Source organism: Pelodiscus sinensis, chromosome 16 (genome assembly GCF_052426305.1).
Source record: "Pelodiscus sinensis isolate ZL-2025 chromosome 16, ASM5242630v1, whole genome shotgun sequence".
Taxonomy (NCBI): Eukaryota; Metazoa; Chordata; order Testudines; family Trionychidae; genus Pelodiscus; species Pelodiscus sinensis.
The window spans coordinates 13912142-13925654 of record NC_143067.1 but is presented as its reverse complement, the minus strand read 5'-3'; the positions used below and the strand labels follow the sequence as shown (position 1 = coordinate 13925654).

General features: G+C 47.5%; 1 protein-coding gene and 1 long non-coding RNA gene across 3 annotated transcripts in view; one reads left to right on the top strand and one right to left on the bottom strand.

The window, feature by feature from the left end:
* The window catches only part of SEC24A (SEC24 homolog A, COPII component), a 66376-nt gene that overhangs the window by 48956 nt on the left and 3907 nt on the right, over positions 1-13513 (top strand). For both annotated transcript variants that reach the window (XM_025181212.3, XM_075900399.2), the window contains exons 19-22: positions 7888-8025; positions 9144-9248; positions 9373-9465; positions 10039-10142. In XM_025181212.3, coding sequence (XP_025036997.1) covers positions 7888-8025; positions 9144-9248; positions 9373-9465; positions 10039-10142 — 440 coding nt within the window. The remainder of the gene's footprint in view (positions 1-7887; positions 8026-9143; positions 9249-9372; positions 9466-10038; positions 10143-13513) is intronic.
* LOC112544639 (uncharacterized) overlaps positions 3659-13513 on the bottom strand; it is an 18817-nt gene continuing 8962 nt past the window's right edge. The window contains exons 2-3 of the long non-coding RNA XR_012896366.2: positions 5232-5327; positions 3659-4637 (exon numbers count right to left, since the gene is read on the bottom strand). This is a non-coding gene — a long non-coding RNA (uncharacterized LOC112544639). The remainder of the gene's footprint in view (positions 4638-5231; positions 5328-13513) is intronic.

Genomic DNA, 13513 nt, shown 5'->3' with positions numbered 1-13513 from the left:
CTACTTTAAAAAAAAAAAAGTTCTCCTGTAAATAGTTGATTTAATGTTCTTCTGAAGGAGACGCGCCATTAGTCTCCAGCCGGTGGCCCCTCAGGCCTTCGTTTAAAAAAAAGAGAGTTGGAAGATAGGAGGGAATACTACATAGAAAATTAAAAGTCAAAGCCTCTCTCTTGAATGGCTTCATTTCACACCATTAAAAAAACAACAAAAAAGCCACCTTGCATGCACAAAAGAAAAGGAGAAGAAAGAATCAAGATGAACAGACAAAGAATTGCAGACAACATGCCTGCGCCCTGGGTTTTAAAAATGTGCGATGCCACAACCCAATGCCTCCCTCAGATGGCCATGAGTCTCCGATACGTTGTCTGGGTGAGGCCCATGCTACTCAGAAATAAATATATACACTGCTGCAGTCTCCCTGCCAGAGCCCACAAAGACAGGGAGCTGAGGCTGTGTATGTTACTTAAGCCCCAAAACAGAAGGGATGAATGCAGCCAGGCTGACAAGGCTAGCAGTCAGGCTAAGGACTTGAGCTCCTCACTGCCCAAGTCCACAAAGAGGGTTTCCCCAGCCCACTCCCTACCTCTGAGAATGAGTATGGGAGATAAGCCAGGCACCTCCGGCACTGGACACCCCTGTGCCATGCCAGTAGTGGATCCAAAGCAGTGCACTGCCCAGAAGATGGTACACCATCCTCCGCACCAAAAAAGGCAGCTACCAGGGAACTAGATAGGCCCTTGGCACCGGAGACACTGGTGGCGCTGGATAAGACCTTGGCACTGGCAAAATCAAAATCTGTTAAGCCCTTGCCCTGCGCACTGATCCCAGAACTGTAGCCTTCTCCACCGGCACCAATTCCTCTCCCCCCCCTCCCCCCCCCCCCCATTGGCACTGAGCTCTATGGCATCGCATAGTATTTCCTCTGGCCACCATAGTTCTTCCGTGATTACCACAAGCCACTATTGAGTATGGCACCATGACTGAGAAGCCTGCATGGCTCTCCCCCGAAGCATTGCTCTCCTCTTCCTTTGTCCATAAGAAGTTCTCCGCCTCGATCACTGGTGTTATCCCATTATAGTGGCTATGAGGATGACCAGAGGAGTGTATTTTCTTCCCAACACTCCTCTCCCGCTAGAGCACGTGTCTTATAACAGACATCAACCACGGTATGATCATCGTCCTCCATGGTACCCAAACTGGTCCTACTGTCCCCACTACTCTCCTCACTGGTCCCCATGTCACTTTTGGGCACCCCCATGGCACTGACCAATGGCACCATCAATGCCAGCTCATAGGCTGATACCTGTCTCATCCTCTTAGCTCTCCTTAGCCGAATAAGGACATAGAGACAGAGGACGGCCAAATTACTTTAGGATGGCAAGGCAGAACAACCTGATGTCTTCCCCACTTGATAAGTTCTCTTCCTCACCTGATGAGGCTGTCGTTCCAAATTACCCAATGCCCACTGAGGACCTGAAGCAATTTCAGGACCTGTTTAAGAGAGTCACTACCAGCCCAGAGATGGTACAGTAGACTTCCAATAATCCGGCATCTTTGGGACCCAGGGGGTGCCGGATTATCGGATATGCCAGAGTATCAGGAGGTACTCTGGCAGGGGGCTGTAATGGGTCTGCCTGGACCTGCACTGCGACCAGCGGGGCACTGGGGGGGGGGGGGGGGGGGCGTCGGCGGGGACCGGCGTGGCGAGGGGCGAACCCTCTGCCGTTTTGCAGGGAGGCAGGGGAAGCCCTGTGCAGCCGCTGGCAACAGGCCAGCTGGGGCTGCAAGCGGCAGTGCCAGACTTGGTGAAGTGGCAGGGTAGAGCAGCTGGGGTGCTGCCAGGTTTGGTCCCGCAGTGCTGCCCCTCACCTGAGCGGCTATGCGGGACCAACCTGGCAGCACCTCAGCTGCTCTGCTCTGCCACTTCCCCAAGTCTGATGCTGCCATTTGCTGCTTGCCTGCAAGCAGCCGCGGCGGACTTGGGGAAGCGGCGGGGCAGAGCAGCTAGTGTGCTGCTGGGTTGGTCCCGCAGCGCCACCCCTCGCCTCGCCCCCCTCTCCTCCACCGCCACTTGCACCCCCAGTTGGCCTGTAGCAGGCAGCTGCGCGGGGTTTTCCCTGCCTCTCTGCAAAACGGTGGAGGGTTCACCCCTCACCGTGCCGTTCCCTGCCCCCCGGCCAGATGCAGCGCGGGTCCCGGCAGATGCGTCACAGGGGTATAATCCTTTCCCCCTCTCCTCCCCTTCCCTTTCCCAGCCCGTGAGCGCATGTGGGCTCACAGGAGCTCCAATTGTCTGGCTGGCTGGAGCACTTCCGGGTTCCAGTTGGTGCCGGACTATCAGGAGTGTCGGACCACTGGATGCCGGACAATTGGAGTTTTACTGTATTATCAGAAGTACAGTAGAAACATCACACTACTAAAAAACCTCCTGCCTGCCTCAATCGAGGATCACCCTTCCGATAGCTGAAGCAATTGTGGAAGCGGTGAAAAAGGTCTGGTAGACACCAGCCTCAAACACCCCCCTATCCTCTCCTCCCAAACAAACAAGTGAGCCAATAGGAAATATTTCATTCCATCCAAAGGTATGGACTTTTTTTCCTCCACCCACAGCCAAATTAAATGCGGCACAACCCAGGGCTGAAACCCCTCAATACAAATCTGTTCAGCATGAAAAAGACCGTAAGTGTCTGGACACATTTGGTAGGAAAATGTATTCCTCATCCACACTCCATCTTAGAATAGCGAGCTATACTGTGTTACTTGCTAATCACATCTTTGACAACACAAAACTAAATGAGCTCATTCAACACCTTCTGGATGCAAAAAGAGCTATCCTGAAGTCAGTCATTCAAGAGGTCTGCACTATATCATGCACAGCCTCCAAATGGCACTTGACTCAGCGGATACATCTGTACGAACAACTGCAGCCTCCATTGTCACGAGGCACTCATCATGGCTTCAAGTGGTGGGAGTTCCAAAGGATCTTCAAACCAAGGTGGAGGATCTCCCATTTGACAAAGAAAAACTTTTTGCTACCAAGACCAGTGAGGTCCTCCATTCCAGCAAGGACTCCTGCACAACAACATGTACATTAGGAAGGTATACACCTCCTTATTGACGGAAGTATTATATGCTCTACCAGAGAGAGCGTGATTTCTCATATGGCAGACAGTAGTAAAGGCCATTTGATCAATACTTCTCTAGGCCCAGAAATCGATGCCAGCAGGCTCCCAACAATCGCTCGTCCACATAGCAAGCCTTTAAGCAGAAGATTTGAGGCTTTGGTTGAGGGCCAGCATTACCGCTCCACTCTACCAGTGCCTTGCAAACGCGAGACGTTCCACCATTTGTACCCCTTTTTTAGTCAATGGGCAACAATTACCACAGGCCTTAAATCTTGGATATCATTGAATGCGGATACTCCCTTACACTCACCACTATTCTGCCAACTTTCCCACCCTCCCCGTTTTTCGGGGATCCACTCTCACAAAATACTACTTTGTCAAGAAGTAGAACATCTCTTTCACATAGAAGTAGCAGAAAGTGTTCCAGAAAGACATCAGGACAGGGGTTTTTACTAAAACAATTTTCCTATAGAAAAAAGAATGGGTGGGTGGAAACCGATCCTTGATCTTTGACAGCTAAACAAATACCTCCACAAGCAACAGTTCAAGATGATCACACTCATGTCAGTCATCCCAGCACTGCATGAGGGAGACTGGTTTGCAGTCCTCAACCTCCAAGACGCCTACTTCCACGTTACAATTCACTCAATGTTTTCTATGGTCACCTCAGAACAGTTCCAGTATCAGGTCCTGCCTTTTGCATTCTTCCACTCCCAGAGTCTTCTCTAGGATGCTGGCACTAGTTACAGCATTCCTACAGCACAGAGGCACCATGATTTTTCTTTACCTGGACAATTGCCTCATACGAGGCGCTTCCTGACAAGCCACAGAGAACATGGTTCTATTTGCTTAGAGGCTGTTCGATTCTCTCAGCCACATCATAAACCACCAGAAGTCCACCCTGAACCCTGCCCAATCTCTGGAGTTCATAGGCGGCATCCTGGATTCCCTGACAGCACAGAGACTTATCTTCTGCTTTGGGGCAATCAGAAGCTTGGTGTCCATCATAGTGTCAAGCCCTACAGTACCTGTACTCACCTATATCCACCTCATGGGCCATATGGCCACCACAACATACGTAGTTAAACATTCTCTATTGTGCATTTGCTGCCTCCAACACTGGCTCGGTTCAGTGTACATACCTTCCAAACACGTGGTCACAAGTATGGTACCCCTAAGGGTCCTCACTTCGTTGCAATGGTGGACCAGCCTGGGCAACCTTCTTGCAGATGTCCCATTCCACCAAACCCAGTTGTTGAGCCAGATTACTACCGATGCTTCTCTGCTTGCTTGGGGCATGCAACTACTCCCATCATTTCATTCAAGGCAGATGGTCTACGCAGGAGTTCCGGTTACACATCAACCTCTTGGAGCTCTGAGCTGTCCACAATGCTTGCAGACATTTTCTTCAACCTATCCAGTGTTTTACCTCACCGACAATACGACCACTATGTTTTACCGCAATGGTCAGGGTGGCATCCGTTCTTTCCCTCTGTGCTGATGCGTTAACGCCTGTGGAAATCGTGTATCCAGAACAGTGTCAACATCGATGCATCATACTTCCCCGGCATCAAGAATATTACAGCAGATTCCCTCCACCATTACTTCTCGATAGACCACAAATGGGGGATCCATGCGCGAGTTCTACAAGAAATCTTTCATCATTGGGGTTTCCCGTCTACAGATCTCTTTGCACCAAGTGTGCCCAGTTTTGTTCCAGAGCTGGGATAGGTCCCAGATCATTGGGTGACATCTTCCTAATTCCATGGGAGGTCCCTCTCCATTACACTTTTCCTCCCATTGCATTCATAGCTGGAGTCCTCAGATCAAATCAGATGGGGCCCGAATCACCCTCATAACGCTGGCATGGGCCTGACAGACTTGGTTTCCCTCTCTCTCTCAAATGTGTCTCCGACCTCCTTATCCTTTTCCAGTTCACCCAGATCTCCTATCCCAAAACAGAGGAACCCTTCTCCATCCCAAACCAGAGACTCTCCATCTGACAGCATGGTTCCTATCTGGTTCTCGGAGGCAGAGAAAAGATGTTCCCAACAAATGTAAGCCTTCCTACTCCAGACTAGGAGACAGACTACTGGCAACACTTACCTCTATAAGTGGAAGTGCTTCACATTCTGGTGTGGGACCAAGTGCATACAATCTTCTGATGCTCCTCTTTTTATAATCCTTGATTATATCATGCACCTGAAACAACAAGGCATGTCAATCTCCTTGCTAAGAGTTCACTTAGCTGTGCTTTCAGAATCCCACCCCTCTATTGGGATTTCGTTCTTTGCACACCTGATTTCCAAAAGGCTCCTTAAGGGACTGAGATTGACTAATCTCAATCCTCCATGTACGCCTATAGCCCCAATGTGGGATTTAAGCCTGGTGCCCAACTCTCTAACTAGACCACGTTCGAGCCCTTGGCCAAATGCTCCCTTTCTCTATTAACAGCAAACTCTGTATTTTTAATAGCAATCACATCTACAAGATGTGTTAGCAAGATTATTGGTCTCAGAGCCTCTCCACCCTATACTGTATTTCAGAAGGACAAAGTAATCCTTTGGCCTCACCCTTCCTTTCTGCCGAGAGTTCACTCCAATTTCCATATTAATGAGCCCATCATCCTATCAGCTTTCTATCCAAAGCCTCATGCTACCTGTGAAGAGGCCATTCTATATACCCTCAACGTACGCAGGGCTCTATCATTCTAAATAGGCTGCACGCACTCCTTTCACAAATCACACATTTTATTTTTCTCTTGCTGAACATTGTTGCGGAGTGCCTCTCTCTTCTCAGTGCATTTCCAGGTTGATTTGTTTTGTATAGTCCAGTGCTACTCCCAGGGCTCACTTGAAATGAGCCGTAGCTGCCTCAACAGCGTTCCTCAAAGGCATTCCTTTTAAGGACATTTGCTGTGCAGCCACTTGGTCATCTAAATGTACCTTCATGAGACATATGCAATTTCCACAAGGATGGCCACGAGTTCTGCTGTTGCCAGTGCAGTTCTTTCCACTTCTCACAAGAGCTGAACCAAAGCCCACCTACCAGTTTATGTAGTCAGCAACAGTGGAGCACCCACGGGAACATCACTCGAAGAAGAAAAGGAAGTTATTCACCTTGTGCAGTAACAACGGTTCTTTGAGATGTGTGTCCCTGTGGCTGCTCCACGGCTCACCTGTCCTCCCCACTTCACTTCTTTGGATCATCACTATCAAAATCTGCCTACATGAAAAAAACTGAGGCAGATGGGCCATGTACTCCAACTGCAAAAGCGCAAATAGCACGTGCTTCCTCCCTTCTCTCCTCCCCCTCTCCCCTCTGGTGCATTCACAGCCTGGCAAGACACTGCTAGAAAGGTCTCTGATCTGCAGCACTGGGACGAGTCTGACACCAACAGTGGAGCACCCACGGGGACACACCTCTCAAAGAACTGTCGTTACTGCACAAAGTGAGTAACTTCCTTATTTTGCACCGGTCTTGAGTCTTTTCTACACTAGAAAACAGAACACTTGCTGAAAATGGCTTTCAACAGACGATCCCCCTGAAACAGTATAGAAAATGGTTAGTGTTAGGATAGATAGTTTACTTTTTCCAAAGCAGTATGATCCAGACCTGATGGAATCATGTCTCCCTCTCTCACTTTCTCAGATGATACTAAAAACTCTTGTCAAGTCTCGCTACTCTGGCTGTGTATATACTGGGGAGATTTGATCTCTTTAATAGGGGCATGATCAGACACTTGAGCAGTGTGCAATACTTGTTTGGGATGGGGTCCTCCCAAGCCTTCTAAAGGGGGGAGGACTAAGGGGATAACTGCCCCTGGCCCAAGGATTCGAAAGAGCCTGGGGTTCCCAGTCACTGCTATTGTAGCAGGGGTGGTGTCTGAGCACCAGGCCCTCTAAATCGTTGCCAGAGTCCCAGACTGCTCCGAGGGCTGTCTGGGAAGGCAGGGTTATGGTGTGCTCCAGGCAGTACTGAAGGCTGTGGGAGGAGAGGGTGCTGCAGTCTGGGCAGTGCTGAGAGCCAGCTCCTCTTCCCCCCTCCATCCCTTCCCCAGGCCCAGTCCCTACCAAGAGTGCCGGGGCCCAGCTGTCAGCTCCCCTCAGTTCTGCTTCAACAACAGTTCAGCTGCTTTGTGTTTGTAAGCCAATGGAGTGGTGTTTTGCCCTGATGGTAAACACTTTAACAGAGATGTGCATTAGAGCCAAAGGACTAAGCATAACAAGTCTTTGGATTTCTATTTTAAGTTATCATTATGTAGCTTTTTGAGACAAAGTAGTGAGCGTAAGTTTATTTAAAATCCATCTAAATATGCTATCATTGCAATTCGACTCTTTAGAAAGTGTTCTACAGACATAGGACCAGCATATATTACACTGTTACATTAGTGGTTCCAGAGTTCAAACACAAACATATGCTGCTTGAATTATTAGTCACAATGCTATTTGCCTGTAAATAATATTTAAAAAAACTTGCTTTGAGTGTAGATAACCAATTGAGAAATGTGGATAAATTAAGGGGAGAGAACTGACTGTTGTAATGAAGACTTTTATTACTATATTTTCGGGTCAAAGTAATTCAAGTGAAATTTTGCATAGGACTCAAAATATTTCATAATGTATGTAATCAAAAGCAGATATAGGCAATATAATATTGTATAGACATCTTAAAATGTGTGATACTCTTTCTAATGCTTCTTACTTATCAACTTTGAATTAAAAACATACTAAATTATTTCAAATGTTGGTTTTATTTACAGAAAGCATTCCAGACTGGGACAAATATCCGTTTAGATGAGCGTATTTTTACTATGTGTCAAGTGAAAAACCAGCCCCTAATTTACCTCATGCTTATGACCCATCCCAATCTGTACAGAGTTGACAATCTCACAGATGAGGTATATTTTTTTATTCATTGCACTTGTTTGTTATTGCTTGATTCCTTTATTTATAGTGAAGACTATGTATTGCATAGAAAACCTTTTAAATAAGAACTGTATTCTTCAAGGGATGTAGTCTGAGATCTCCCAGCTGGTCACAAGGAGTTTTAAAGATGCATCCAAGCAATGTATCTTTCAAGTGTCAAGGAATTTGCCTTTAAGTCACATGACATGAACCATGATATGTGTATGTCAATTAAAAATATTATAAAGGCTGATGCACTAACTGCCATTCCATGTAACCCAATTTATTCTAAATCAAGTTTTGCAGCAATATTTCAGAAGCACTACATTCATGAATTGTAAGTTGTTGGAGGAAGAGTTATTGGATTGCATTTCAGACTATGTTGAAGCATGTATTAGTTTACAAATACCTTAAACCATATATATGAGATGATCTCCCTTATTTGGCAGGTTGGCTGTTAGGATTTGGCCCTGTGGTGGAGGGAAAATTACATAATGATCATGAGGAGTCCTCCCTTTCATTGACTTCCTCTCCTGATGGGAGGAAAGTTGATTTGATATAGATGGGGCTGGAGGGAACGTTTGTCTAGAGTGGAGTGTTAACCACAGTGTGGTTTGGATTGCACTTTGAAAAATATAGCTGGCATTTTGATTTAAAAATAATCTATCACATTACAAAACACATCCCCTTACCAGGGAGCAGGTGCAGCAGAAATTGTTTTAAGTGTTGTACAACGTCCTTTTTAAAAAAAAGTCCTATAATTCCTTGAGCCAGTATGTGTATGAATTATATGGTGCAGGTCGACTAATACTATAAATCCAGACCTTGAAATCTGTGGATTTTTTAGGCTAACGTTATTTATGACGTTTTTAAAAGGGAATCAATTTCATTAAGACAAAATACTGGGTTTTTTATAATAAAGTATGTTATCTGATTTGTAAGAATATAAAAGGCAGCACCAGATGATGCAATTGAAGATAAGGGGTATAATTTGTCCTTAATTTGTTTCTTTAGTAATAAAAATGTATTCTACTTGTACATATCACATTCCTCTTGCCTCAAATCTGTATATCTGTAGGCACACTTACATTGTAGCAATTTTTCTCTATAGGGAGCCCTCAACATTAACGATAAAACAATACCTCAGCCACCCATTCTCCAGTTGTCTGTAGAGAAGTTGAGTAGGGATGGTGCCTATCTTATGGATGCTGGCTCTGTAAGTTAACATTTTATATGAATTTGTGGGTTTTTTGGAGGACTATTAAGCAGATTATATATATGAAAGAGCATAAAGGTATATGTATTGCATAGATTAATGCTATCATCTGACTGTCTTTTAGGTAATGTTTATGTGGATTGGAAAGAATTGTGGACAGAATTTTATCAGCCAAGTCCTTGGCATTCCAAGTTATGCATCAATACCACAGAACATGGTAAGTACTTAGGTAGCAGAGTGTCTTTAATAGAACACACAATGTATTATAAATATAAATAAAATATCACGTTATGGGCTAAAGAGCTTTTCATAATTGTAAAAGTTTGTTCCCCCATCCTATGACACTCTTCCTTAGGTTCCCCACTTAAATAATCTTAGCCCATCTCTCTCATCATGAAGCCACAATAAGTAGAAGCTAATAACCATCAGTTAAATCCAGTAAAAGTCTGAGCAGACTGAGAATATTGGGACCAGGAAGGAGAGTGGGTTAGTTCACCAGCTCTGTAAGTTGTTGGAAAATTCTAGTTTAGGTCACAAGTGAAAATGAATCTGTGAACGTAGTCATAGTTGTGACAGCCAAAAGTCACTATTCGATTTCACACAACTAATAGTTTGTTAAAGGATGGTCTGAGACTGAAATTGCAGTGGTATATGGAATAGCTTTGTATTAACTATGCGTGCTTTATGCCTGACTACAGTGCTTGGCCCTTTTCATTAACACTAAATTAACTTTGTCTCCTGAATACAGAGTATGTTATGTTATGAATTAATGATAACCTTTGTCTAATAGACACATCTTCCAGAACTTGAAACAGCTGAATCTACCAGAACAATTGCCTTTATCTCCTGGTTGAGAGAGCAAAGGCCATTCTTCCCTATACTGTATATAATAAGGTAGGTTCTTTTTGAGAACTCTAATACACAAGTATGCATAGTCCCGTGTCACCCACTGTAGCGACATATTTTATACTGCATGGTCCTCACACAAGGTTTATAATAGTTGTGCGTAGTGTGAATTGCAAATATTTCAAAAACGTGATGTGATTTTAATTGTCCTTGTTTTGTCATTTTTTATTTGTGGAGGATGATACTTTCTCAGGGGATCCAGAACTGTAGGTCATCTTGTTGCCCTTCTGTCTTAGCCCTGAATCCATCCACCTTTGGAACTGGTGCATCAAAACCAACCTAATGCTTAACCTCAGGAGTAATATATAGCTTTATTTTATGCAAAAAATTGAAAATTATCCACACCATATCTTAACGTTCTGCAAATGTTTATCAATAAATGTGGCTCCAGCTTAGCAGTGGGGAGCAAAGACAGCTGGCTGCATTGAGGAGGGATAGCATTGAGAAGCCCAGGAACTTGACAGCGAGTCTGCACCTGATCCTGACACAGTGCAAGGGTCCCTCTCTGCTAGGCACACCAAATCTGGCTGGCTAGACTCAGCCCAGCAGGATCTGAGTTTGGAGGGGACTAATTTGAAGAGGGGGCGGGGGAACATCTGGATGTGAGGTGAGAGGTTTCTGTGTGGGGCAGTTGGGATGTGGGTGGCTCAATGTGAGATCTGGATGCATAGGTGCTCGTAGGAGGGTTCCAGGTATAGGGGCAATGGGACTGCAGGGGATCCAGGTGGTAATGGATAGTGCCCAGCCGGGGTGGGGGGGGGAGAGGAAGAGGAGAGGCTCTTGGCAGGAGGTCTGAGTACAGGGACTCAGTAGGGGAGTCCGGGTGCTATGGGAGAGGGGCCAGGAGGAGCTGGTTAGGGATCAGTGAGGTGTGGGTAGGGGGGCGCACTTATCAGAGGAGTCAAGATGTTGAGGGGATAGGCAGGGTTTGATGATGTCTGCTTAATGGGACATCCCCAGTCGCTGCTGAAGGGATGCCACGTACCAGTCTCCTACTTCCCTTGTGATTCCTCCTATCCACTTTTCTTCCCCATTCTCTCTCCCTCACATTCCCTTCCCCCTGCCCTAATCCACTTATTTCCCCACCACCACTTATCCAGTCCCACCTTAGGCACTCAAATGTTCCACAGAAAATAGAAAGGTTCCCAGCCAGTGCATAGAAGGGGCGCACAAAGACCCAGGAGACTGTGTTCAGCTGTAGAATCCCTGGAGCCAGGCAATGCGAGGGGGGGGGGGGGTGCAGTGGCCTACAATCCTGTGTACTTGCCTCATCTCATGGGGAGACAATCCACTCCCAAAAACTGCACACATGGTTGTCCCTCTGCTGCTTTCTTTTGCTTCCCTGACATTTTCTGGAAGCCAGGGGGAATCTGCGGGGAGGCCAATTTCAGTGGTTGTGTAGGCCTGCAGATTCCCCAGGAGTAACCTGTCTTCTAGGCACCCAAAATTCTCTGGGCACTGCATGCAGCAGGGCTCTCTACTTCAGTCACGAGTGAGAGCTATACAATGTCATGCCTCTAGTAGTTCTTTGAGAACTGGGACACCCCTCAGTGGGGGCTATTTGCCACTATGACGAACCAGAAGCTGCCTCTCTGTTCCATAGGTACAGTAGGAAAGAATTTGCAGAGCAACACTCCTCCTCTTCCCCTAGAAGAACAGACTTTATTACTCCTTTCCTCCCATTGCCCTTCCTGCTGCAAGTACTACATAAGAATAGTTGGGACAGAACCATCGTACTTGTAGCCTCATTTTGGCCCAGTCCTTTCTGATTTACAGATCTCCTTAGATTCCCAAATGCCGCTCTGCCTTCACATTCTCCCTGATCTACTCACAAGATCAGGGGAGAGTCCAGCATCCCAGTCCTAGCACTTTTCACCTCATAGCTCTGGTACTTGGATGAGAGTCGAGTAGGCATGCCCACTGCTGAATGGCAAATCCTTACCCAAACAGCTGGAGAGAATCCACTAGGGAATGCTACATAAAATGATTATGCTTCATGGCATGGGCTCAACATGAGTCACTTTCTCAGTGTAGTATCTGGACTACCTTCTTGCCCTCAAAATGCCTGCTCTAGTCATCGACTCTATGGGGATACACCTGGTAGCAATCAGTATCTTTTTTTTTTTTAACCCTTGCCCCTCCTCCTACCCCAGATAACACCTTAGTATTCATACACTCCACTGCTGTCCACTTTGAGGGGTTTACTCAACATTTTTCCAGCAGTGCTGAAGCTCACACCCCTATGGGAACTTAATCATATTCTCTACACCAGTGGTCCCCAAACATTTGAGGTTGCTGGGGCGGGGACACTTGCGTAGCCCCCCCCCCCCCATAGCTGCATGCCCGGGGGCGGGTCCCCCCCATAGCCACGCACCCGGGGCTGGTGCCCCCTCGAAGGGCCGCGTGCCCGGGGCCGGCGCTTACTCGCCCCCCCCCCCCCCCCCGGCAAGCGCCGCACGGCCCAAGTGCCGCACGCCCGGGGGTGGTGCCCCCTGCGAACGCCACGCGCCCAGGGCCGGCGCTCTCCCCCCCCCCCCCCCAAGCGCCGCGCGCCCGGGGCCAACGCCCCTTGCAAGCGCCGCGCGCCCAGAGCGCGGGCGGCCAATCCGCGGCGCTCCCGGGGCTGGCGCTCACCATGTGCATGGGGCCGGCTTTGGCACCGCGCATGCGCCACGTGCCTGGGGCCAGGCCAGCCCCGAGCACTTGGCAGGCACACGCAAATGCCCCTGCGGGCGCCATGGCTCTACACCCTCCCAAAGCCACCCTTTGAACTGTTGGCATCATGCCCCCTCGCCTGCCTTTTGATGAGTGCTATTCATGGTAGCTATAACCTCAGCCAGGTATATTCCACAAGGACAATGTGTTCCTATGGCTCCACCCACCCTAAATTTCTCCCGAAGGTAGTGTTGGAATTCCACTTAAACCAGTGCATCCACCTCCCTGTTTTCTGTCCCAAACCGCACACCTCCCCCACTGATGGGGTCCTACACTCCTTCGATGTCTGCAGTATGCACTGGCTTTCTACCCTCACACCTCTACCTTTCATACATTGCTGAACAGTCCAAACGTCAAGCCCTGTCCTCCATACAAATCTGCAAATGGGTCTCAGTGAGCATCTGTGGATGCTACCAATAATCAGGTGTAGCCCCCTTTCTGCTGGCATCACAGCTCTCTGTGCGTGAACACAAGCCACCACATTGGCCTCACTGCCAGATGTATGCTGGCAAGACTTTGTTATGCAGCCATCTGGCATTCTTGTTCCCAACGTACTATACCGTTGCACAAGTGGTAGCAGACTAGGTTGTACTGCAGATCATGCTTCCCTTGGGATCCTCACACCCTCCTCTACGCTGCCTGCT